The 27667-nt window shown below is 35.4% G+C and overlaps 2 protein-coding genes across 4 annotated transcripts in view; both read right to left on the reverse strand.

Annotated features, from left to right (window-relative positions):
- LOC130920226 (calmodulin-regulated spectrin-associated protein 3-like) overlaps positions 1-7240 on the reverse strand; it is a 46227-nt gene extending 38987 nt beyond the window's left edge. For all 3 annotated transcript variants that reach the window (XM_057843268.1, XM_057843269.1, XM_057843267.1), the window contains exon 1: positions 6987-7240. In XM_057843268.1, the coding sequence (XP_057699251.1) occupies positions 6987-7134 (148 nt within the window). In that variant the 5' untranslated portion in view covers positions 7135-7240. The remainder of the gene's footprint in view (positions 1-6986) is intronic.
- A 16011-nt stretch (positions 7241-23251) lies between these two features.
- Positions 23252-27667, reverse strand: part of lpar2b (lysophosphatidic acid receptor 2b) — a 52316-nt gene continuing 47900 nt past the window's right edge. The window contains exon 5 of the mRNA XM_057843442.1: positions 23252-23908. Within this exon, the coding sequence (XP_057699425.1) occupies positions 23810-23908 (99 nt within the window). The 3' untranslated portion in view covers positions 23252-23809. The remainder of the gene's footprint in view (positions 23909-27667) is intronic.

A 27667-nucleotide genomic window follows, 5' to 3' on the forward strand; every position in this document is an offset into this window, starting at 1 on the left:
AATCTGATTGGACCCCCCAGGTGCCACCCCAGATGATTGACAATGACATATCGCGGCACCGACTGCTAAGTCCTTCCTGTACAGTAGTTGGCGCTATGTACCTTAAAGCGTTGCAAATTCGCTTTCATGAGGAGAAGAAGAATCGCCACTGAAACGGAGGAAGATTTGAGATTTGAGTACTTGGTCATCGTTGACGGAACGGAACACGGAAGATAAACAAAGTGACAAGAACAAACAAGGAGACGAACTTGGATACCCTGCCTTCAAGCCACTGAAATCCTCGTCGTAATGTAAGTTTTTTGCTGGTGTCCTAATGAGTCAATGCTTAAATTTGTAGGAAGGAGATTTTTTGTTGTCGCTAAAACAGAGAGCCACGGCATCAAGCAAGCGTTAACGTTATCTCATGTCGTCTAGCTTCCAACAGCCGCTCGATATTAACGTCTATATTTAATTCATTTGGGTCGCTATTTACATACATGTTTCTCCAATAATTGTAGAGCATTAGCCAGCTGTCTCATGCTCTCTTGCCTTAAATGAAACGTCACGTGAACACGGTAGTTGGCCGGGCCTGCTGTCAACTAGCTTAAAAGTCAGAATATTAAATTTATGTCTACGGTGGTTTATTTGCCCCGAATTTTTTAAGGCTTGAAGTAGGGATTTAATCATTTACCAACATTGTGTGATTATGAGTGATGCTAGGAGTAACGTTAACAGGACTGGCTCATTGTTTCATAGGGACAGTTCAGAATGAAAAGGCAGGGGGCCAAGATTTATAACCTCTTTTTAAAGCGATCCAAGTCTGGGACGAATCAGGCTCAGGATGAGAAAGAATCTGGCACACACTGCCCATCACCAGGTCAGTCAGAGCAGAGAAGCAGCTTCTCTGGTCTGAGAAGCAGTCACATGCTCACTTCAGCAGTAATTTTTCAGATACAGGTTTCCTACGTGAGTATGGAAAGTATGGAACTTGATTTTTTATATTTAGTTCTATAGTAGTAGTTCTACTATATACAGTATTTCCATACAATGGCTTCCATACCACTAGTATGGAAGCCATTGTATGGAAATATATTTATCTTAATAGTTATCTTAATATATTTGATAAGATATTGATAAGAGAGAAGTGTGTGTGTGTGTGTGGGGGGGGGGGGTCGTGTGAGTAACTTTGAATGTGTTGGTGCATTTTCACCATTTTTGTAAAAAAATAGTTATTATTAATGACTGATCGAAAAGTTGTTACCAAGTTGTGTTTTACATTTTTTACATCGTTAAGATGTTGATGGGGGGGGGGGGGGGGTCGTATGAGTAACTGTGAATGTGTTGGTGCATTTTCACCATTTTTGTAAAAAATAGTTATTATCAAGTTAATAAACAAATTATATACATAAATCATCACCTGTGTGCTTAGTATGTACATTTCAACATTTGACACTCTGATTGCAATTGATAAGTCAAGAAACAAATGTATTGTTATAGTCTGTGGACCCCCTGAAATAGCCTCGGCCACCCCCTGGCCACCCCAAGAATAAAAGTCTAGCTCCGCCACTGCTTATGACGCTGCTGTCAAATAAATTGTTACCTATTATAACACAAATAAATCAACAAATAAACCGCACTGGACTATAAGCCGCAGGATTCGAAATGAGTGAAAAAAGTATCGGCCTACAATTAGTCCAAAAATTACGGCAATTGGTAACACTTTATTTGACAGCAGCGTCATAAGACTCATTAAACTGTCATAATTATGACATAACATTATCTTGCTCATTAATGAATGCTTATGACATGTCATTAAGTGTCAGCTCGGATCTTTTACATCCATTCAACAGTAAAATAATTTGATAATAACACAAAATGATGTCTGTCATAAGCATTCATTAATGCCAATGGCAGTGTCATGTCATAATTATGATGGTCTTATGACAGTCTTATTGCGCCACTGTCAAAAAAAAGTGTTCCCAAATACCATAATTAGCAATTAATGAAGCAACTAAAACAGTAACTGAAGAAATAATTAGCACAGAACATGAATGTTGTTATTTACATCTGTAGTGCAGCAATGCATGCCAGGAGGCATGTTGTAAGATAATCGTGTTGACAGCAGGTGGCAGCACAGGTTGACTATCTCCCCTAAGGGAGCAGTAATGGCCAAATGAAGCTTCTTGAAGCAATGAAGCTTTGCAGCCAATTGTTTCAAAGCATCATGGTGGTTCATTTGGTCTTACAGTGGTATGAAAAAGTATCTGAACCTTTTGGAATTTCTAACATTTCTGCAAAAAATAACCATTAAATATTGATCTGATCTAAGTCAAAATCACACAGATGAAAAAACTGTTTGCTTTAACTAAGACCACCCAAACATTTATAGGTTTTCATATTTGAATGAGGATAGTATGCAAACAATGACAGAAGGGGGACAAATAAGTAAGTGAACCATCACATTTAATATTTTGTGCCCCACCACCCTTTGCCAGCAATAATTTCAACCAGATGCTTCCTGTAGCTGCAGATCAGTCTGGGACATCGATCAGGACTAATCTTGGTCCATTCTTCTCGACAAAACTGCTGTACTTCTGTCAGATTCCTGGGATGTTTGGCATGAATCGCTGTCTTTAGGTCATGCCACAGCATCTCAATTGGGTTCAAGTCTGGACTTTGACTTGGCCACTCCAGAACGTGTATTTTGTCCTTTTGAAACCATTCTGAAGTTGATTTACTTCTGTGTTTTGGATCATTGTCTTGTTGCGGCATCCATCCTCTTTTTGGCTTCAACTGTCTGACAGATAGCCTCCGGTTTTCCTGCAAAACTTTTGAATTAATTCTTCCTTTAATGATTGCAAGTTGTCCAGGGCCTGAGGCAGAAAAACAGCCCCAAATCATGATGCTCCCTCCACCATGCTGCACTGTGGGGATGAGGTGTTGATGTTGTTGAGCTGTTCCATTTTTTCTTCCACACATGACGTTGTGTGTTACTCCCAAACAATTCAACTTTGGTTTCATCAGTCCACAAAATATTTTGCCAAAACTTCTTTGGAGTGTCCAAGTGCCTTTTTGCGAACGTTAAACGAGCAACAATTTGTTTGTAGACAGCAGTGGCTTCCTCCATGAACACCATTCTTGGCCGTAGTTTTACATATAGTTGATGTGTGCACAGAGATATTGGACTGTGCCAGTGATTTCTGTAGTCTTTAGCAGACACTCTAAGGTTCTTTTTTCACCTCTCTGAGTATTCTGCGCTGAACTCTTGGCGTCATCTTTGTTGGACGGCCATTCCTTGGGAGAGAAGCAACAGTGCCAGACTCTCTCCATTTGTAGACAACTTCTTTGACTGTCGATTGATGAACATTCAGATTTTTAGAGATGGTTTTGTATCCTTTCCCAGCTTTATACAAATCAACAATCCTTGATCGCAGGTCTTTAGAAGCTCTTTTGACCTAGCCATGATGCATATCAGACAATGCTTCTTATCAAGACAAATTTACCAGGTATGCGTTTTATAGTGGTCAGGGCAGCTTTAAACCAATCATCAGTGATTGGGCACACACCTGACTTAAGTTGTTTGATAAAAAATGGTTTCAATTGTTCTTTAAAACTCCTTAGGCAGATGGTTCCCCTTCTGTCATTGTTTGCATGCTATCCTCATTAAAATATGAAAACTAGGGCTGTCAAATGATTAAAATTTTTAATCGAGTTAATTACAGCTTAAAAATTAACTAATCGTGATAATCGCAATTCAAACTATCTATAAAATATGCCATATTTTTCTGTAAATTATTGTTGGAATGGAAAGATAAGACACAAGATGGATATATACATTCAACATACGGTACATAAGTACTGTATTTGTTTATTATCACAATAAATCACAAAGATGGCATTAACATTATTAACATTCTGTTAAAGCGATCCATGGATAGAAAGACTTGTAGTTCTTAAAAGATAAATGTTAGTACAAGTTATAGAAATTTTATATTAAAACCCCTCTTAATGTTTTCGTTTTAATAAAATTTGTAAAATTTTCAATCAAAAAATAAACTAGTAGCCCGCCATTGTTGATGTCAATAATTACACCATGCTCACTCATGGTGCTGAAAGCCATAAAATCAGTTGGACCCAAGCGCCAGCAGAGGGTGACAAAACTCCCAAAAACACAAGTAACAAGTGGACATTGCACTTTGCTGTCATTTTAATCTGTTTGAGCGGGGCATGTGCGTTAATTGCGTCAAATATTTTAACATGATTCATTTAAAAAATTAATTACCCCCCGTTAACGGGATAATTTTGACAGCCCGAATGAAAACATATGAATGTTTGGGTGGTTTTAGTTACAGCAGACACTGTTTTTACATCTGTGTGATTTTGACATAGATCACATTTCATAGTGATTTTATGCAGAAATAGAGTGTTACTGACTAATATCTTATGGTGTAAATTAGTGCTGCAACGATTAATCGATTAACTCGAGTATTCGATTAGAAAAAAATATTCGAATTAAATTTTGCTCTCTCGAGTATTCGTTTAATTAAAGAGGGGATGTAATGGTTTATTTTCAAAGTGTTTGCATCAAGTTTTATTGATTTGGGTGGCTACACTGCCCTCTCTTCGGCCTCATTTCACATGGCTGAATCTAGCTGGTCCATGTTAAGACCAACATAAGCAAAGTTTTTTTTCTAATGCTTTCGTAATTTGGTTTACAGGTATATTTCACCATTTTCTGTTGAAATATGTGTCCGAACAATTTGCTAAGAGCATTGTAAAAAAAAAAAAAAAAAAAAAGTGTTTTATAGCATTTAAGCTAGCAGACTTTTGCTGTGTAAGTTGGCCAATTGTTCTTTTGTAGTACATAAATCCTTATTTTATTTTATTTTTTTAATAACGTTTGTGGCTAAGCTCGGGTAGTTTAATTTTTCATGTTCCTTATCCGATTACTCGATTATTCGAAATAACTAGTTCATTGATTAATCGACTACTAAAATAATCGATAGCTGCAGCCCTAGTGTAAATATCCCATAATACAGTGAGGACGGCTGGGGCTTATAGTCCAGCGCGGCTTATCGATGAACAAATGCCGTTTTTGTATCAAATTTGGTGGGTGGCAACTCATAGTCAGATACGCCTGTAGTCCAAAAATTACAGTATTTTTCACCAAATGAAAAATGTATTATCATCGTGATATTAAACGACCAATATCGCGCTAAATTTTTCCGTATCGCATCCCAGCCAAAATGAATTAGGCATCCATCGCCGTCAATGGCAGCCAATGACTTCACAGACTTCAGACACAGACTAATATTTGGGTGGTTTTAGTTAAAGCAGACACCGTTTTTACATCTGTGTGATTTTGACATAGATCACATTTCATAGTGATTTTATGCAGAAATGTGTTAAATTCCCAAAGGTTAAAGCAGACACTGTTTTTACAACTGTTTGATTTTGACAAAGATCACATTTCATAGTGATTTTATGCAGAAATGTGAAAAATTCCAAAAGGTTACATACATTTTCATACGACTGTATGACAATTGTATGATGCCGCTGTCAAATACAGTGTTACCGGTTAATATCTTATGGTGTAAATATCCCATAATACAGCGAGGACAGCTTCGGCTTATAGTCCAGCGTGGCTTATCTATGAACAAATGCCGTTTTTGTGTCAAATTTGGTGGGTGGCAACTTATAGTCAGGTGCGCCTTTACAATTTACCAGGTGTGCGTTTTATAGTGGGCAGGGCAGCTTTAAACCATTCATTAGTGATTGGGCACACACCTGACTTAAATTGTTTGTTTAAAATTGGTTTCAATTGCTCTTTAATTCTCGTTAGGCAGAGGATTCACGTACCTTTTTTTCCCCTTTTATCATAGTTTGCATGCTACCCATGCTAAAAATGAAAACATGAATGTTTGGGTGGTTTTAGTTAAAGCAAACACTGTTTTTACATCTGTGTGATTTTGACATAGATCACATTTCATAGGGATTTTATTCAGAAATGTGTTAAATTCCAAAAGGTTAAATCAGACACTGTTTTTACATCTGTGTGATTTTGACAAAGATCACATTTCATAGTGATTTTATGCAGAAATGTGAAAAATTCCAAAAGTTTAGATACTTTTTCATACGACTGACTGTATGACAGTTGTATGATGCCGCTGTCAATAAAATGTTACCTGTTAATATTTTACGGTGTAAATATCCCATAATACAGCGAGGATGGCTGCAGCTTATAGTCCAGTGCGGGTTATCTATGAACAAATGCCGTTTTCGTGTCAAATTTGGTGGGTGGCGCATTTTAGTCCTAAAATTACGGTATTTTTCACCAAATGATTAAAAATGTCTTATTATCGTGTTATGAAACGACCCATATCGCGATACATTTTTCCATATCGCATCCCAGCCAAAATGAATTAGGCATCCATCGCCGTCAATAGCAGCCAATGCCTTCGAAGGCATCCCTGCCCTAGAGAGCAATCGGAATGTCAAGTGTATGCAGCAAACACATCGATTACCAAGAGGGTGGGTAACCGTGTGATGACGTCAGCCGCCCTATCAAGTGAAGCACAGCGTTTGCAACGTTGCATTTTTTTTTTCTCTACCTCTTTTGTTCCCCCACAACAATAAAGACGAGTCACACTGACACCAATATTAGTCGGCGTGCTGCTGACCCACTTCCACGCCGCACAGCACCACTTTTGTCGCAGCAGCATCCACGCGTGGGAAGACCATGCACCTGCTCATACGGCAAAGACGTCCGATTATGTTTTCATGAGTATATCGCTAGTAGACGTCCAGTTCATTTGAACTGGGAGGGTGGCAGCGAATGAACGTTCGTTCATTCGCTGCCAACCCTCCCACTTCAAATGGATTGGACGTCTATTGTCGTTAGAGGGGCGAAAAATGAAGATCGAACCCCACCCAATGCACGCGCGCATGTTAATATGAAGCCACCCCACGCCCACCGACCCTTGGGTGCCGTTTTGGTAGCATCTTACCTGCACCGCCGTAAGATTTGCAGAGCAGCCAACGCACGCTAGCGCGGATCTTAGCCCGGTTGAAGTCGCAGCGGTCCAGCGGGGGGATCTCCGGCACCGAGAAGGGTTTCCTCGTCGTCGAGGCGTCGCCGGGCCCGGAGTCCACCATAGCCGCGCTTAGGCGCACGGAGCACCGGTAGGAAGAGGAGGAGGATGGAGGGATGAGAAGGGAAGGACGATGGAGGAGGCGGAGGAGGAAAAAGAGGGAGGGTCTGCTGATGTGAACAGGGACAAGAGTGAATCATCATACGGCCAATCAATTTTTCTCATGGGCTCCCCCCTTAATCGCAGAACACCACAGGCAGGATACGATTGAGTATATTTAAAAAAATGTGTAAAAATGTGAAAAACGAATCAATAAATGCTTAAAAAAAGGGAGGCTGAAAATCAACAGCTTTATCATGTACATTTTCAACATTTTCTTACATTTAGCGCCACACAGTGTTTAAAATGTGGTGTGAAAAATTTTAGAGTCACTTTTTATTGCACATGTACAACATTATTTAGCAACTTAAATATTTATTTTTAAATAATAAGTATTGGACCTGAATAATTAAATCTAGAACTAAATATTTAATTTAAATCTTAAATCTAAATGTTAAATATATATCTTAAATCCAAATGTTAAATATATATCTCGAATCTAATTGTTAAATATATATCTTAGGGCTGTCAAACGATTAACATTTTTAATCGAGTTAATAACAGCTTAAAAATTAATTAAGCGTAAATAATCGCAATTAAAACCATCTATAAAATATGCCATTTTCTGTAAATTAAAACCACCCAAACATTCATGTTTTGAAAAGGGGTGTCAAACGATTAAAATTTTTAATCAAGTTAATTACAGCTTAAAAATTAATTAATCGTAATTCATCGCAATTCAAACCATCTATAAAATATGCCATTTTTTTCTGTAAATTATTGTTGGAATGGAAAGATAAGACACAACACGGATATATACATTCAACATACGGTACATAAGGACTGTATTTGTTTATTATAACAATAAATCAACAAGATGGCATTAACATTATTAACATTCTGTTAAAGCGATCCTTGGATAGAGGGACTTGTAGTTCTTAAAAGAAAAATGTTAGTACAAGTTATAGAAATTTTATATTAAAACCCCTCTTAATGTTTTCGTTTTAATAAAATTTGTAAAATTTTCAATCAAAAAATAAACTAGTAGCCCGCCATTGTTGATGTCAATAATTACTTACACAATGCTCATGGGTGCTGAAGCCTATCAAGTCAGTCGCACCCAAGCGCCAGCAGAGGGCGGCAAAACTCCATAAAACACAACAAGTGAGCGTTTCACTGTACTGTCATTTAAATCTGTCTTAGCGGGGTATTTGTGCGTTAATTGCGTCAAATATTTTAACGTGATTAATTTAAAAATTAATTAACGCCCGTTAACGCAATAATTTTGACAGCCCTAAATTATATCTTCAATGTAAAATTTATAAAAATTAATTAAATTTTAATATGATATAATAAAGAAGTTAAAATTTATATCCTAAATGTAAATCTTAAATATATATATAAATACTAAATTTAAATGTTAAATCTGGAAATGGTTGAAAGTAGAGATGTCCGATCACGTCATTTTCAAAGTATCGGAATCGGCAAAAAAATATATGCCATGACTTTAAAAAAAAAATTTTTTTTTTTAATTAAATCATTTTCTAATTGTATTTAACGTTACAGACATAATATGTTACACTCATCCAGAGTCTTTAGTTTAGGCTTAAGGTAGGGTTATCACATTTATCCTGATAACGGCGGTGATTAATCTTTTAAAAATGTATCACGTTAAATATTTAATGCAATTAATGCATGCGTTGCGCGACCCATTTACGCATTGTCGTGCTTAATCTGTAATGGTGCAGTTTTACCAACTTAGAGAGATAAAACTCAGCGTAAAATAAGTAGAGTGAATTTTGGCAGCCTTTAAAGCCTTTTAGTAATAGGCTTAAGTCTTACAATCCCTCTCCCTACGATTAGAAATATCATGGGAAACAATGTGGCGAAGAAATGTAGTAGTTGATCTTTTTCTTAACACCTTATGTTATTTCCCAACGCAGAGAAGATATATGAATTGGTAGCACTACGCACAGTCATGGTTCCACTTCCCATCATGCATTTGGGTTGAACGGCTGCAGTATCATTTACTGAAAGCTCAACAAATACACTAGATGGCAATATTTAGTCACAATACACAAAGTCACAAGTCTTTCTATCCGTGGATCCCTCTCACAGAAAGAACGTTAATAATGTAAATGCCGTCTTGAGGATTTATTGTCATAATAAACAAATACAGTACTTATGTACTGTATGTTGAATGTATATATATTCGTCCGAGTTTTATTAATTTTTTACTTAATGCATTGCCAAAATGTATATGATCGGGAAAAATTATCGGGAATGATTGGAATTGAATCGGGAACAAAAAAAAGCAATCGGATCGGGAAATATCGGGATCGGCAGATACTCAAACTAAAACGATCGGGATCGGATCGGGAGAAAAAAAACATGATCGCAACAACCCTAGTTGAAAGTAAATATTTAGCTTAATATGCAAATTCACATGACTGGAAACCGGAAGTAACAAAATAAAAGCTGGAGCAGCTCAGGCTGTTTGTCTATGTTGCTTGAAAATGAATAAAACCCACTTAACGGTAGCAGTAGCCCCATATTATGGGGCGCTGTTTGTAAAGCAGCTCACATTTTCTCACATTTCGCGTCACACAGTGTTTAAAATGTGGTGTGAAAATTTTAGAGCCACTTTTTATTGCACATTTACAACATTATTTAGCAACTTAAATATTTATTTTTAAATAATAAGTATTGGACCTGAATGATTAAATCCAGAACTAAATATTTAATTTAAATCTTGAATGTAAATCTTAAATGTATAACCTAAATATATATCTTTGCAATTTAAATTTGCTAATAAAATCCAGACATTTATTCAGGAAGTTTTCAAAATGTTTCTTCAGTAGTTTTTGAAAACAAAGGTTTGAATCAAACGGTGTATCACCTGAACCAATGCACATGAAAGTTAGTATAAGTCAATACCGATTTATTTTGTATTGATCAATTAGCCTATCAATTTATTAGGTTCATATTGGTGAGAAATGTAGCCCTGACCCCCATTCACCTAGTCTGTTTGGTCTTATAAATGTCCCTACACCAGCAAAAAGTGTACATGCAGGTTATGCGGTTATATCATCCCTACCAATGTTTTGACCAAACCTACGCCATTGACTCCATGTGTTATCCCGGTTGCATTACTTGGAGATACACATTAAATCAACACACCATTTATGGCAGCCTCCACTTGAGGGCGACTTACACAAATCTTTACTCGGATTGGTCAATAGGCAACCATATATTTGTCCGTTCTTTTCACAACGTTATCTAAAGGTGCACATCTTTAAGTTATCGTTTTAATCTAAATTTAATATTTGCAATCTGTCCCTTTATTTCATTTCCTGTGATTCCGGTGTTTGTATTAATCAATGTGATAATTTGGTAATTCCATGTCTATATATTTTTGTATTGTTCCCGTTAGTTACCCTTGTTAAGTGTTCTGTCTTCTCTCTCCCTTCACGTTTTTTAAAAAGAAAGCTTTCAAAATAAAGGCCACCACGGAAGCAGTTTTTTTTTTTTTTTTTTTAATTTCAGGTTTATATTTCATTATGTACACAGCAAGGTATAATCGGGTATAAAATGCAACAATTATAAACACAATTACAATCCTATTATTGTATAACTTTTTATGTCATTAGTCATTTGGTACATTCATTTAATAAAAAAAAAAAAAAAAAAAAAAAAGAATACGGCAACTATGCTATCAGTCACGTCATTCCAGGAGTCCCACTTACTTCCACACGAAGGCTCCCTTGAACCAAACATCCATTATAATCATAAGCGGATTTTAAGGGGGGGCAGCCCCCCCGGTGGCCGAAAACTGTCATTGCATGTAATTGATTTTCCTATATATATAAAAACGTTGCAAATCAATAAAACTGCAACAAAAATGAATGAAATGAACAAAAATTTTATAATGGGTCCAAATTATTTTTTTCAAATAGATCATGTGACTAGCAACTCAGATGGTCATTTGCTTTGCATATAACCCCCCCCCCCCAAAAAAAAATAAAAAAATAAATAAATATGGGAGGGAAATTCTATTTTTCAAATGATTTTTTTCTTTTTTATTTTTTTGATTGAAGCAACTTTTTTGGGGATTAAAAGGTTTAGACACAAATGACCTATCCATAATATGCAAAAGGATTGCTTCAATCAAAGAAAACGTTTTATATGAGAGATTAAATATTAAATGTTCAAATGCAAATTTTTCAATCTCAAATATTTTTTCGCATTCAAAAACTTTTCCCATGATTGAAACTTTTTTTGATTGAAGTGATTTTTCTTTTGGGAAAAAAATATATTTTTTAAACAACTTATTTTTTAATTGAATAACAAAGACAAAATGTCCTAGGCAAAATGTGACCCAAAGACAAATAAACATTACTTCAATCAAAAAAGTTCCTTCAATAAAAAATAAATAAATAAATAAATCAAAGAAAAATAGCTTTCACATGCATTTTTTAGTTTCAAATTTACTATTGGCTTTCAAACACTTTTTTTTTTTTTTTTTTTTTTGATTGAAGCGACTTTTTTGGGGGTTGAAAATATATATTCTGATTGAAGCATCTTTTTTTTTTATTGAAGCAACTTTTTTTTAATTAATAAATAAAAACACAAATCTACCTCCATATGGCTCCACCCAGGGCATACAATTTTTGACTGGGGTAACCACATTGGCACGACACTGGAAGGCGTATCAGATTTAGAGAATGACGATCTTGGCGAAAAGTATTGCCAAAGCAGCCTGATTTAGAATTCCCTTCAAGAATAATGGGAAACAAAAAATGCTCATTGTCAACTTAATATTATAAATATTCTTGTAAGTTCATTTTGATGATGATGATGATGAAACTTTTTTATTTCGAGCATGCACACACAAAAGAAACAAAAAACATACAATATAATTCAACAAAAATAATTGTACTCGAAAGGGAGTGGGAAGAAGAAAAAAACTTATTTTGTCCCACCCCTGATCTCATTGTCCGGCATCCTTACTTGTGGGATACTCATGTCCACACAATGAAAAGAAGAAAAAAGGAAAAACAGACAAAAACAACTAAACCAACAGACAACCAACTAATGTTGGCTCATTCCCAAAAATTACAATATTTACACCAACTGACATAAACAGCAACACACATTGTCAGCGAATGTCATTATATTGTGACCAGACCATATTTTTATACAGCGATTTAAATTTTTGCATATTCTGACACTGCTTGAAATGATTGTCTAAATTGTTCCAGAGTTTCACTCCACATACAGACACACGAAAACGTTTGCAAGTGGTTCGAAATCTTGGCAACATAAAATCTCCAGAGCCTCGCAGACTATGGATATTCTCACGAACCTTAAATAGGTTTTGTAAATTTTGGGGCAGTAATTCATTTTTTGCTTTAAATAGCATTATAGCTGTATGATAGTTTACAAGATCTTTGATTTTTAATAGTTTTGAGAGAGCAAATAAACGGTGGGTGTGATCGAGAAATCCAACCTTATGTATGATTCGTACCGCACGTTTCTGCAATGTGACTAATGAATTGATGGTAGATTTGTAAGTGTTTCCCCACACTTCAATGCAATATGTGAAATATGGGAGCACTAGAGAACAGTACAAAGTGCGGAGTGCACTGTCATCAAGGTATGATTTCACTTTGTTTATTAGTGACAGGCTTTTGGAGATCTTGGTTTTGATATGTCTGATGTGGGGTTTCCATGATAATTTACTATCTACAATAACTCCTAGAAATTTGAATTCATTTACATTCCCGATTGGGACCCCATCAATCTTTATTTGTAGTTCTGCGTTATATTTTAGGTTACTAAATATCATTACCTTTGTCTTATTTAAGTTAAGTGATAATTTATTTATATCCATCCACCTCTTTAATTTACTTAATTCCTCATTAACGGTAGTTACCAATTCATTTTGGTTTTCACTACTATAGAATATGTTTGTGTCATCTGCAAAAAGTATAAATTTCAATAACTGAGATACAGTATATATATCGTTGATATAAATATTAAATAATTTTGGTCCCAAAACAGACCCCTGAGGGACCCCATGAGAGATACTGAGATGTTCTGATGACCATTTCCCCATTTTCACATATTGTACCCTTCCTGTTAAATAACTTCTCAACCACTCCCCAGCAACCCCCCTGATACCATACAGATGTAGTTTCTTGAGTAAAATTGTGTGATCAATTGTGTCAAAAGCTTTCTTTAGATCAATAAAAATTCCAACTGCATGTTTTTTTTCATCCAATGCATTTGTGATTTCTTCTACTGCATCTGTAATTGCCATTGAGGTGGTTGTTTTTGTTCTAAATCCATACTGGCCCTGGTTAATTATGTTATGTTTATCAAGAAAATTATTAAATCGGCAGGTAAATAGTTTTTCCAAGATTTTAGAAAATTGTGGTAATAGTGATATTGGTCTATAATTTGTGTAACTGTGTTTACTGTCATTTTTGTGTATTGGAATTACTTTAGCAATTTTCATTTTGTTTGGAAATTGACCCGATTGAAATGATAAATTACAAATATAAGTGAGGGGCGTTGCTATACTATGTATAACTTTTTTAACAATAAACATGTCAATATCGTGACAGTCGGTGGACAGCTTGCTCTTGCACTTCAATGCAGTATTTATCACCTCCTGCTCACTGGTGGCATAGAGAAAGATTGAATTCTGATTCCGTTTAATTCTTTTATAATAGTGGTCGGGGTCCTGGTCCGGAATACCTGCAGCCAATTCTGAACCGATTTTTACAAAGAAACTATTAAAGCTGTTAACAACTTTTTTCATATCATAATTTATACCATTCTTTTCAATGAAGTGGTCAGGATATGTTGCCTTGGTAGATCCTTGTTTGATTAATTTGTTCAATATGTTCCATGTGCCTTTTATATTATTTTTATTTTCATATAATTGTTTGTTGTAGTATAGCTTTTTACTAGTTCTTATTATAGCTGTTAATTTGTTCTTATAAATCTTATATTTCAGTTCAGCTTCTTTGGTTTTTAACTTGATAAACAACTTGTATAAATAATTTTTCTTTTTGCAGGCGTTGATTATTCCTTTTGTCAACCAAGGGCATTTGAATTCCCTTTTCTTTGTACTGCTTCCTTCAACAGGACAGTGCGTATTATAAAGAGAAGTAAATTTCTCTAGGAACTTATCATATGCACTGTCCACATTTGATTCCCTAAATACAGTAGTCCAATCCTGGACCATCAAACTGTTATTGAATGCGTTAATATTTTCTTCGCTTCTTTTCCGTTGATATACCACTTCACTATCCTTACTTTTCCAATTTTTTTTGATTTTATTGCTGACATCAACATGTTGTGCCCCCTTTCCCCAAAAGTCAAACTCCGCCTATGATTATAATGCAATAAACTCAAAAGCTGCCATTGACGGCGCTAGACGTCCAATCCATTCGAAGTGGAAGCGGTGCTGGAGCGATTGTCCATTCGCTGCCACCCTCCCATTTCAAATGGATTGGACATCTACAACACATAAACTCCTTTCATGAGTTTTTAACTATTTTTCAAGCGCATTGAACACATAAACGATCTAAAAATAAAAAATGCATGCAAGACCACGAAACATATGAAACACAATTATCCCATTACATAAAAAACCCCGCTCGCTTTCCAAGTAGTCTCCACCTGATTGACTTTTAGTTAACAATTAGCGATGGAACTTTCAAAGAAGCTAGCCAGGCAAGAATGCAACAAAACCGGTTTATCCGTCGTCGATTTCTTGTAAAGAGACATTCAAAGTCTCTTATAAGAAAACACATGGGAAAATCAACGTGCATTTAAGACGTCGTCGTCTGCTTTAACCATGCTCAAGGTAAAACAACTACTAATTATTTTCTATCTAGCCATGGATTTATTAGTATGAGAGGAGTAGTATGGTGGTCGCAATTAATCAACTAATCGGTTAGTGAATTAATCGGCAATTGTTTTGAAGGTTAAGTGTTGAGAGACATCGTTTACTTTAAAAAATCGTCCAATCTCCCAGTCAATCTGGATTAAAATCTATTGAAATCAATGGCAGGCAGTAAATTATAGGTGAATAAAATAAAATAAAAAATTACTTTATTTTTAATGGTTTTTTTTAATTCAATAATTTTTTTTTTAACTATACATCTTATTTATATTTTATTTAAAAAAAAAAAAAAATTAAAAAAAATGACAGGAGATATTCTCTTTATTTGAAATGATTATTAATTCCAAAACTTAAAAGTAAATATTCTTTAAGAATTTAAAATTTCTATTTGTTTTAGTAATTTAAAAAAAAAATGAAACTGTAAATATTGTAATTTTATTCAAGAAGTTGCCTTTAAAAATGACAGAAAAATTTGTTTAGTCAAAATTATCACTTTTTTTTTTTTTTTTTTTTTTACATGTTTAAAGGTTTTAGATTTTTAAAATTTAGATTCAGATTTCAAAAAATAATAATAGTTAACCTAATAATTTAATAACTACAGTAAAGGTAAATATTGTCATTTGTCATATTGTTGTTTTATTAAAATTTATTAAAAATAAAAAAACTTTAAAAAAATTTTTTGTAAATTTATTTCAATTTTAATAAAGCGAGAAAATAATTACCGGTACTGCATTCTTCACTGAACTTTTTTTTCCATATAGTCTGTCTATATGTTACACATTTGATTGTATACCGTTTGATGCTGGTGCAATGCCGGAGTTTCTCCTATGAGGGCTCAATAAACGATTATCTTATTTTGAAAGCAGACCGATTCCTTTGTAATATATTTGTCAACAACTGCTTTTGCTTTAGGAAAAAACAATAACATTGCATAGATACTAGGGCTGTCAAACGATTAAAATTTTTAATCAAGTTAATTACAGCTTAAAAATTAATTAATCGTAATTAATCGCAATTCAAACCATCTATAAAATATGCCATATTTTTCTGTAAATTATTGTTGGAATGGAAAGATAAGACACAAGACAGATATATACATTCAACATACAGTACATAAGTACTGTATTTGTTTATTAAGACAATAAATCAACAAAATGGCATCAACATTATTAACAGTCTCTTAAAGCGATCCATGGATGGTAGGGTAGGCTAGAGTAGGGTAGGCCATAGTAGGCTAGGACAGGGTAAGGTAGGCTAGGGTCTGGTAGGGTACAATATACAGTATGGTAGAGTAGGGTATGGTAGGGTAGGGTAGGATACATGGTAGTGTAGGCTAGAGTAGGGTAGGGTAGGATATATGGTAGGGTAGACTAGAGTAAGGTAGGCCAGAGTACGGTAGGGTAGGGTAGGGTAGGCTAGAGTAGGTTAGGAAAGGATATATGGGTAGGAGGAATTTTTTGGGATGGGATGGGTAGGGTAGGATATATGGTAGGGTAGGCTAGAGTAGGGTAGGAGGATTTTTTTGGGATGGGATGGGTAGGGTAGGATATATGGTAGGATAGGGTAGGGTATATGGTAGGGTAGGCTAGAGTAGGGTAGGCTAGGATATATGGTAGGGTAAGGTAGTGTAGGATAGGATAGGGTAAGGTATATGGTGGGGTAGGCGACGGTAGGGTAGGGTAGAGTTGGCTAGGGTACATGTTAGGTTGGGTTGAGACAATGTATAATATACATTTATATATCACATAATATACATATATACTTGTAGCTCTTAAAAGATAAATGTTAGTACAAGTTATAGAAATGTTATATTAAAACCTCTCTTAATGTTATCGTTTTATTAAAATTTGTAACATTTTCAATCAAAAAATAAACTAGTAGCTCGCCATTGTTGATGTCAATAATTACACCATGCTCACTCATTGCGCTGAGGCCCATAAAATCATTTGGACCCAAGCCCCAGCAGAGGGCGCCAAACACCAAAAAACAAGTAACAAGTGGACATTACACTGCTGTCATTTTAATGTGTTTGAGCGGGGCATGTGCGTTAATTGCGTCAAATATTTTAACGTGATTAATTTTAAAAATTAATTAACGCCCATTAACGCGATAATTTTGACAGCCCTAATAGATACATAATATTCATAGTGCAACTTTAGCATTCAGTTTTAAGTTTGTACATTTCAAGCTAAAATGTCAAGCCCAGAGCAAAAAAAGTAAAACTAGACCACTCAGAGCAGTCTCCCGCCTAAGCAGCCAAATTCAGAGCATTGTCTGTGACATTTGACAAAATTCCTCTTCTGACCTGTCATAATAATCCTTTTTATTTGTTCTTGAACACAAACATACAAATAGACCAGAGGTGGGTAGAATAGCCAAAAAATTTACTCAAGTAAAAATAGCGTCGCTTCAAAATAACATGGTAACAGGTGAAAGTAATCATCCCAAAAAATGTACTTAAGTAAAAAAGTACTTGGTGAAAAGAATAGTCAAGTAATGAGCAACATTGAGGGGAAACTGCTTACAATATCTGGTATATATGTATTTTTAATTAAACTGTATAACCTATTACATGATAAAATTAGGCCCAAAAAAAAAATAAACACAAAAATAATTAAATTCCGACTTGAAGAATCTATAGAAATGAAACAACACCCATCCAAATAGCCCCAGTGACAACAAATTTCTGGTTACCTGCAGTTGCGCAAAAACAAATTATTGAGTATTGATACTTTGGTAACACTTTGTAATAACTATCCGTTTTACTAGTTAATAGCTCATTAGTAAACTGTTCATAAATGATTTATTGTTGATTTGTGAAGTATTTGTTAACAGTTTGTTAAGCATTTACAGGGTGTTCCAATATGGTTGACCCCATTCTAAATGTCCATACTAGTTGATGGATCTTAATAAAACTATATACACTTTATGTTGAAGGTCATACGTTTTAGTTGTTAAGTATACAAAGAAAGGTACAAATATTTGTTGGTTCTATGGCAGATTTTCATAAATTTGCAACATGAGCGCTGCCTGGAAAATGCCTTATCAAAATGCCTTTTTTTTTTTTTTTAAGTGAACGACATTTCTTAACCTGAAAAGATGGAAATGCCAAACGTTACACACAAAAACTTGAAACATTTCTACACAAACTGTTTCAGGTTAAGAACACCCTGTAAATGCTTAACAAACTGTTAACAAATACTTCACAAATCAACAATAAATCATTTATGAACAGTTTACTAATGATCTATTAACTAGTAAAGGGATAGTTCTTATAAAGTGTTACTGATACTTTTGATATCAAATATTGAATTCGGATACAACCTTTCAATATCAATACTTTTGACAACCCTCTTACAGTGAATGAAAAAGTTTCTGAGCCTTTTGGGATTTCTCACATTTCTGCATAAAATCACCATCAAATGTGATCTAATAATTGTCAAAATCACACAGATGGAAAAACAGTATGCTTTAACTAAAACCACCCAAACATTTATAAGTCTTCATATTTTAATGCAGACAGCATGTAAACAATGACAGAAAGGAGAAAAAACATAAGTGAACCATCACATTTAATATTTTGTGCCCCCCCCCCCCCCCCCCCTTTGGCAGCAATACATTCAACCAGACGCTTCCTGTAGCTGCAGATCAATCTGGCACATCGATCAGGACAAATCTTGGCCCATTCTTCTCTACAAAACTGCTGTAGTTCACTCAGATTCCTGGGATGTCTGGCATGAATCGCTGTCTTTAGGTCATGCCACAGCATACCAATGGTGTTCAAGTCTGGACTTTGACTTGGCGACTCCAGAACGTGTATTTTGTTCTTCTGAAACCATTCTGAAGTTGATTTACTTCTGTGTTTTGGATCAGTCTTGTTGCAGCATTCATACTCTTCTAAACTTCAACTTTCTGACAGACAGCCTCAGGTTTTCCTGCAAAACATCCCGATAAACTTTTGAATTCATTCTTCCATAATGATTGCAAGTTGTCCAGGCCCTGAGGCAGCAAAACAGCCCCAAATCATGATGCTCCCTCAACTATGCTTCACTGTGGGGATGAGGTGTTGATGTTGGTGAGCTGTTCCATTTTTTTCCTCCACACATGACGTTGTGCGTTACTCCCAAACAATTCAACTTTGGTTTCATCAGTCCACAAAATATTTTGGCAAAACTTCTGTGGAGTGTCCAAGTGCCTTTTAGCGAACATTAAACGAGCAAAAATGTTTTTTTTTTTTTAGACTGCAGTGGATCCTCTGTGGAGTCCTCCCATGAACACCATAGTTTTACACATAGTTGATGTGTGCACATTGATATTGGACTGTGCCAGTGATTTCTTTAAGTCTTTAGCAGACACTCCCGGGTTCTTTTTTTACCTCTCTGAGTTTTCTGCGCTTAACTCTTGGTGTCTTTGGTGGACGGCCACTCCTTGGGAGAGAAGCAGCAGTGCCAAACTCTCTCCATTTGTAGACAACTTCTCTGACTATCGATTGATGAACATCCACACTTTTAGAGATGGCTTTGTATCATTTTCCAGCTTTATGCAAATCAGTAATCCTTGATCGCGGGTTTTCAGACAGCTCTTTTGACCGGGCCATGATGCACATCAGACAATGCTTCTCTTGAAGACAATTCTTACCAGGTGTGTGTTTTATAGTGGGCAGGGCAACTTTAAACCACTCATCAGTGATTGGGCACACACCTGACTTAAATTGTTTGGTAAAAATTGGTTTCATTTGCTCTTTAAGTCTCCTCAGGGAGAGGGTTCACTTGGTTATTTTTCCCCCCTCTGCCTTTGTTTGCATGCTATCCTCATTAAAATATGAAAACATATGAATGTTTGGGTGGTTTTAGTTAAAGCAGACACTGTTTTTACATCTGTGTGATTTTGACAAAGTTCACATTTCATAGTGATTTTATGCAGAAATGTGAGAAATTCTAAAAGTTTCAAATACTTTTTCATACCACTGTACATCTTCACGTGAATCCCTTTTCAAGGTCTTTTTTTTTTTTTTTTTGCATACTTGCCATGTTTTCCACAGGTGACGCGATAATGGGCGGCTTTTCCTCCAAAGACTTGGTGTTCCCACGAAGGAAGTTTCCATTGAGGAGAATTTTGGCCCCGTTCAAAAGCGCCGCACGCAAGAGGAGGCGCAACAAGCTGATGAGGCCTTTGTACACGCTCAATCCCAAAAGGACGATGCCACGCCAAAACAGACTGCCGCCGTGGCTGAGAATTGAGAAAAAAGCTAAGGGAGACCGATGACAGTGGAAGGAGAAAAGATGATGTCTCACCAAGAACTTGACTTTTATTACACAAACATCAAAAAAAGAACACAAAGACATCTCAAATTGCCCTCGATGTCGCCCTAAATAGTTTGAAGGGCGTTGGTTTGACATTTCACTCGCCAAAGAAAATGTCAGTGGAGTGAATGTCGAGCTACACATGCTTACGGGTACGCGAGAAAGGTTTTGCCCCAAATATTACGACTCCATACTGATACGGGTTGCTGTTTTTGTCATAAGCAGACGTGACAATTTTTTGTACACTTTCACCATGCTTGTTTCTCAACATCTAAATCCTCATCGTTGTCACATAACTTGGATGGACGCATATTACACCTACAGTGACCCTAAAGTAATATTATAACTGTGTTCTCATAATTTTACAACTGTATTATGGTAATATAATTGAATTCTTGTAATAGAGGGTGGGGCAGAGCAACTTGCTTATTTAAATTTGGCGCCCTGAAGCGATGGTTGCTCTGAGGATGGTCGGGATGGACTTTTTTGAGAGGGTGGGGCTTAAAGTTTGGTTCTTAACATGCGTTATTTAGTGTATATTTTTCAGTAACCCCAGTGAGCATCATGGAGTGGTCGAAGTTGGAATGCGCTTTCGCTGTTGAGGCGTTTTTTTTTTCAAGCCATCGCTCAATCGTTGCAACGCAACATGCATTCCGTGGACATTTCAAAATTGCCCCCTGTGGTCAAGATCCTGGCTGGAAGTTGATTGTTCAATGGGTAAACAACTTCAGGGAAACGGGTGATGTTAAGAAAAGGAACCCTGACCTCCCATGAACAGCAAGGACACCCGCAAATATGACGGTCTGGCTGCAAACACGTATCTGCTCTTGTGTTGTCTGCACATTCTGTGAGAAGAATCCTCCATGAAGAATTGAAATTTCATCCCTAAAAATTAGCTAGGGTGCAAAAACTTCATCTACCCAATTTTATTTCTCATGAAAATGCATGAGAGGCGCTTTTGGGCTTGCCTGATGACACACTTCTTTTCTTCAGTGACAAGGCTCACTTCCATCAATATTGAAATGTCTACCTCATGCACGTTGCGTTGCGAAAATTGAGCGACCGTTTGAAAAAATGCCTCAACAGCGAAAGGTTCCTGAAAAATAAACACTAAATAACGCACGATAAGAACCAAACTTTAAGCCCCACTCTCTCAAATAAGTCAATCCCTACCATCTTCAGAGCAACCATCGCTTCAGGGCGCCAAATTTAAATAAGCAAGTTGCTCTGCCCCACGCTGTATTACAACTTTATTCTTTTAATATTACTTTATTCTTGTAATTTTACGAAACTGCTTGTAATAAGACTTTGTTTGCATAATATTGCGACTGTATTCTTTGTCACATTACAACTGTGTACTCGCAATATTGTGATTTTCTCGGAAATATTACGACTGTTTTGTAATATTACATTTCTTGTAATAATACAACTTTTTTCTCGTAATATTATGATGTACTCTCGTAATTTTACAGCTGTTCTTTTAATAATACGGCTTTTTTCTTGTAATACTATTTTCTCGAAATATCAGGACTGCGTTCTTGTAATATTACGATTTTCTGGTAAATATTTTTCTAGTAATATTCTTGCAATAATAAAACGTTTTCTCATGATATTACGACATTTCGTAAACTTACAACTATTCTTGCAATAATACGATTCTTGTTGTAATATTACTAGGGCTGTCAAACGATTAAAAATTTTAATCGAGTTAATTACAGCTTAAAAATTAATTAATCGCAATTAATCGCGATTCAAACCATCTATATAATATGCCCTATTTTTCTGTAAATTATTGTTGGAATGGAAAGATAAGATGCAAGATGGATATATATATATTCAGCCTGCGTTACTTAAGGACTGTATTTGTTTATTTTACAATAAATCAACAAGATGGCATTAACATTATTAACATTCTGTTAAAGTGATAAAGGATAGAAAGACTTGTAGTTCTTTATGAAAAATGTTAGTACAAGTCATAGAAATTTTATATTAAAACCCCTCTTAATGTTTTCGTTTTAATAAAATTTGTAAAATTTTCAATCAAAAAATAAACTTGTAGCCCGCCATTGTTGATGGCAATAATTACTTACACTATAAAATCAGTCGCACCCAAGCGCCAGCAGAGGGCAGCAAAACTCCGCAAAACACAATTAACAAGTGGGCCTTTCACTCCTCTGTCATTTAAATCTGTCTGAGCTGGGCCAAGTGCGTTAATTGCGTCAAATTTTTTAACGGGATTAATTTAAAAAATTAATTAACGCGATAATTTTGACAGCCCTAAATATTACATTTTTCTCATAGTTTGACAACTGTGTTCTCGTAATATTGTGACTTTCGCCTAAATACTACATTCTCGTGATTTTACGACAATGCTTGTAATACGACTTTGTTGTCATAATATCATGACCGTTCTTGTCACATTACAACGAGGTTGTCGTAATACTGCGATTTTCTCGTAAATATTACGACTATTCTCGTAATAATACAACTTTTTTCTTGGAACATTATGACGTACTCTCGTCATTTTACGAGTGTTCTCATAATAATACGACTTCCATCCCGTAATATCGTGTCTGCGTTCTCGTAATATGACAACTGTATTCTGGTAGTATTACAATTTTCTCGTAAATATTACGAATTATTTCTAGTAATAGTACTATTCTTGTCATGGTACATCTTTCGTAATTCTGTGACTATTTTTGCAATAATATGACTTTTCTTGTAATATTACTACTTACTTACTACTTACTTGTATTTCGTTGTGTGGTCGTAATACTCTGTTGTAGCTATTGACCACTTCTTTTTTTTTTTAACAAGTCCTAATTATTTTCCTACTATTTTTATAACTTTTATTCAGATTTTTTTTTGCTTTTTATTTATTTATTTATTTACAAATTATATATACTGGACATATAGCCAAACTAATTCTTATATACATTTTGTACACTTTCCCCAACAATTGTCTTTTTTTAATTAAAAAATTTTTTTTTTTTTTTTTACAAATTTTAGTCCTAAGAAAATCTTCAAAAACTCCAGCCATTTATGTCTATCACTATCAATGGCAGCTATAAGTTAATCCGAGACAAAAATTTGTTCCCCCTTGTATTTTTTTTATTTTTTTTTTTATAAATACAACAGTCAAAGTACTTTTGAGATGATTTACTACATTAAAAAAATGAAAAAATGTATAGTTCTTTACTCAAATTGCCGGTTTATTACGTTTCATCCTCTTGGAAAGACGACAAAAGCTTTGTAACGAATTCACAATTTTGTTCTCCCAAAAAAAATAAAAAAAACTTGAAGGCAACGCGGCAGTATTTCCAGCTTGCAAATCGTCCACGGAAAAAAAAAAGAGGCACATACAAAAAAAAATAATACCAAACTTATGTCTTAACATATCAGTCCTTATCACATGCGTTTTAATTCCACCTCCCTGAAGACGACACATCCGAGTTTTTGCTGATGAGCGGCGCCCCGTTGCTCTTCTCCATCAGTTCCATGTCGCGAGATTTGGAGTTCTACAGAGGGGAAGGATGTGGTCGGGAATTAAAAAAAAAAAAGCAGGGAAGCAAAAGAAAATGTTAGTTGATAGAGATGAAAAGGCAAAGACAGCCCAATTTGTAAAAATATGCTTTTTTTTTTTTTTTTTTTTTGGTATGAAGTAGGGCCACCACAATTAATCAACAACTAGTCGATTATTAAATGAATCGATAAATGATCATTAATTACTCGTGAAAATTCATAATATGTCGACCTTAACATTTGAAAAAAAATGCTTGTTTTGGGCCATTAAATTTCATTTATTCAACAGCTTTTTAATCTTTTTAACAAAGGAATATATATGTTTTTTTTGTTTGTTTTTTTTTTTTGGGAAAAATGGTAAATAGCCTTATTTTTAAAAAATGTTCATTAAAAATATTTTGAATTGAAAAGGAAAAATAGTAGATACTCAGATTTTTACTTTAAAATGTGTATTTATTATTTATTTATTATATTTGTTATTTATTTAAATGTATTATTTTATTTATATATATATATTTTTAAAATGTGTATTTATTATTTATTTTATATATTTGTATTCAAATTTATTATATATATTTTTTTTAATTTAAATTTATTATTTATTTTTATTGATGATTGAGTTTTTTTTTTTAATTTAAAAAGTGAATATTCTTCAATAGTTTTTTTTAAAAAATTACTATTTATTTATATTTTTTATCTAAAATTTTTAATTAAAAAGGGAAAACGGTAGATATTCCTTTATATTTTAAAATGTGCATTATTTTTTTATTGAATTTTTTTCAAACCTGGATTTGGAAATGTTCTTTTTTTTGAAACCGATTTTTTTTTTTTTTTTTTTTTAATGTTTATATTAATTTAAAATATATTGGCTAAAATGGGGAAAACTGCAGATTTTCTATTCGATTTATATCAATATATAAAAATCTATCATCTCTCTAATATATCATCAATAATACATCAATCAAAAACAGCTGCAGAGTCCTCGTTAAACATCACACGTGTCACATGTGCTGCTGGTTGGTGTATTTATTATTGCAACAAAGTACAAAAAATAAGCAAGGCGTATAATCCAGTTGAATACCGACATTTGGCAGCGTGAATCAAAATTGAAAAAAAAAAAAAAAGGGAATCAGTGACACAAAAAGCAAGAAATGCAAAAGTAAGATGTGACTACAAGCTCTTCATTAAAAGAATTTAAAACTCATTCTAATACAGTATTACAGCAAGTTCTCTACTCGTTTTGGGCGTAATGCCGCCCTCTACTGCTTTTTCTGGGTTATCGCAAAGAAAAAAAAACCCCGCCAATTTCCTGCAGCAACTGAGATAACGTGGCAACAGATCATATTTTAGTGCCATTGACGGCGATCAGGGTGACTACTTGGCCAAATGTAGCTTGGAGTCCCCCCTAAAATAGCAATACGCATATATATTTTAAAATATTGTATCATTTGTAAATATCGTATTTTCACAATTTAAAGGGTGTTTGTCCGTCAGTTTATCATTCACCCGAAGGTATCTGGAATGCCTGCGCAAAATTGCAAGGACGTCGCAGTGCGGGCGTAAGCATGTTACAAGCTATGTATGAAGCTAAGACTATTTTCATGTTTAATTTTTATTTAAGACAATGATGGAGATACCTCTACCCTATGTCCGTTTTTCCTCCTAAAGCAAAACCTGAGAAATCATTTGGACCCAAGCGCCAGCAGAGGGCGCCAAATAACAAAAAAACAAGTAACAAGCGCACATTACACTTCTGTCATTTTAATCTGAGCGGGGCATGTGCGTTAATTGCGTCAAATATTTTAACGTAATTTAAAAAATTAATTACCGCCCGTTAACGCGATAATTTTGACAGCCCTAATTAAAAGTCTTAAATGTTGTATTGACAACATCCGTGAGACATTCATTTATCAATAGCGCTAGCCGCTGCCACAGTGAAATGATACACAACCCCTCCCAACACCTTTCACTGTCAACAAGAGCAAAACAACAAAACAAACTCAAAAAGGACACTGCTGGCCTATACTACGAACTGAGTTCAACCTCCCCAGAAGTAATCCAGTTTACCAGCGGGTAACCGGAGTTGACAAAACCTGGTTGTCTAGTTTGTGGTCAGTCGGTGCTACGACGCTGATTATGAGGTTGATTAGTCGAACCTGTGTCAACCCAGTCAGAGTTACTGCGCGTTCACATAAAAGGGGGCGGAGACCAGAGTCAAACACTACTTGTGACGATGGCACGGGCACCTTACTTCACGGAGGAGGAATGCGCGATGATCATATGGAGTTATGAGGAATTAAAATCGACCCTCACCGCGAAATCGAACACCGTTTCAGCGAGTAGAACGCAACGGGGTCTGTTGACAGCGAATTTACAGATCGTGTGATTTGTGAATGCGTCAATATGCCAGTTTACTTATGTCCATGCAAAGAAATAAAGCCTGCTGTCAGGACAATAAAATAAGATTTGGTACGTTAACAGTAAGAAATAATTTATCGCACATCATCACATGAAGCAAGATAATTGTATGTTTAGTCCCATTGACTGTATGAATACGTATGTCCTTTTTTTTTTTTTTCCTTTGTTTGGGCCTAAAAAATCAAGCCCGACCCGAGCCCGATCAATTAACTTTATTTGCAGGCCCGAGCCCGACCCGACCCCCCCCCCTCCATAATTTTGTGTTATCTTTGTGAGGACTCAGGAGAAGAAGGAAATGCGGGGATGCCATGCGTTGTTGCGTGAATTAAAGCCCGTCTTTTGTAACGAATTTTCACAGTTAAACAAGACTGTCAGATGAGTATTCAAAAAACATTTATATCTTTTATATTTGTGCATCTGTCCTATCAGTGGATTTGACATTTAATTTAATCTCTTCGAGTTGGCAGAAAAAAACGCAAGTTTTCTCAATGTTTAAATAGTCTACATATTTCTATGGTTATTAGTAACTCATTTACACAACGAAATAACACTGGAAAAGTTTGTTAAATATATTTCTTGTATATGAGAGCAAAGCTCCGCATTCGTTTACATTCAGCAATTTCAACGATCAATTTGAAGCGCTTCCATACCCCACTTCGAATCGCACGGCATACAGCATTCTTACGCAGATATTCAGCATCACCATTGGAATGCATATATTGTCCCTGGCGAAAGAGCGCACAGAGAGGCACACAATCTGCCCGTTTGTGAGGGCCTGACTTCGGCGGGTTACATTATAGTGACGTCCGCCTCGATCAGTTGGCACAGGTAAAGAACTCCCTCAGCTGAAAATCTATATCTTTCATGGAGAACATCTTCCGGGTACGCCAGCGGATTCTGGCGGTCTCCAAAAACCTGTGCACTCCGAAGAGAGCCCCTCACAATCCGCGCGCCAATGTCGTATGGGTCGTCCAGGTACGCTGTCATTGTCAGGAGGACAATGCGGAGGAGTGCTGTTTAATTATAGCGCGGTTAATTAGAATTCTGGGGTTAAGCAAGATCTAACTCTGAGACGACCAGGTTTGGCGTGTGGCGTGTGTTGCCATGGCAACACTTCTTGGTTCCAACATATCCACCTTTCGTAGTCTCGCTTAGCTGCGAACTTAGGTCGCACGTGATGAAGTTACTCTCGAAGTTACCCTGCCAAGCCAGAAAACTGGCTTCGTAGTATAGGCCACACGTCATGATCTGACTGAGGCTGTGAGGTTCAGACCGGAAGCCATTTTGAAAATTGTTTTTATATATAACATATTGAAACATACCTGATATTTTACTAA

This window comes from Corythoichthys intestinalis, chromosome 8 (genome assembly GCF_030265065.1).
Source record: "Corythoichthys intestinalis isolate RoL2023-P3 chromosome 8, ASM3026506v1, whole genome shotgun sequence".
Taxonomy (NCBI): Eukaryota; Metazoa; Chordata; class Actinopteri; order Syngnathiformes; family Syngnathidae; genus Corythoichthys; species Corythoichthys intestinalis.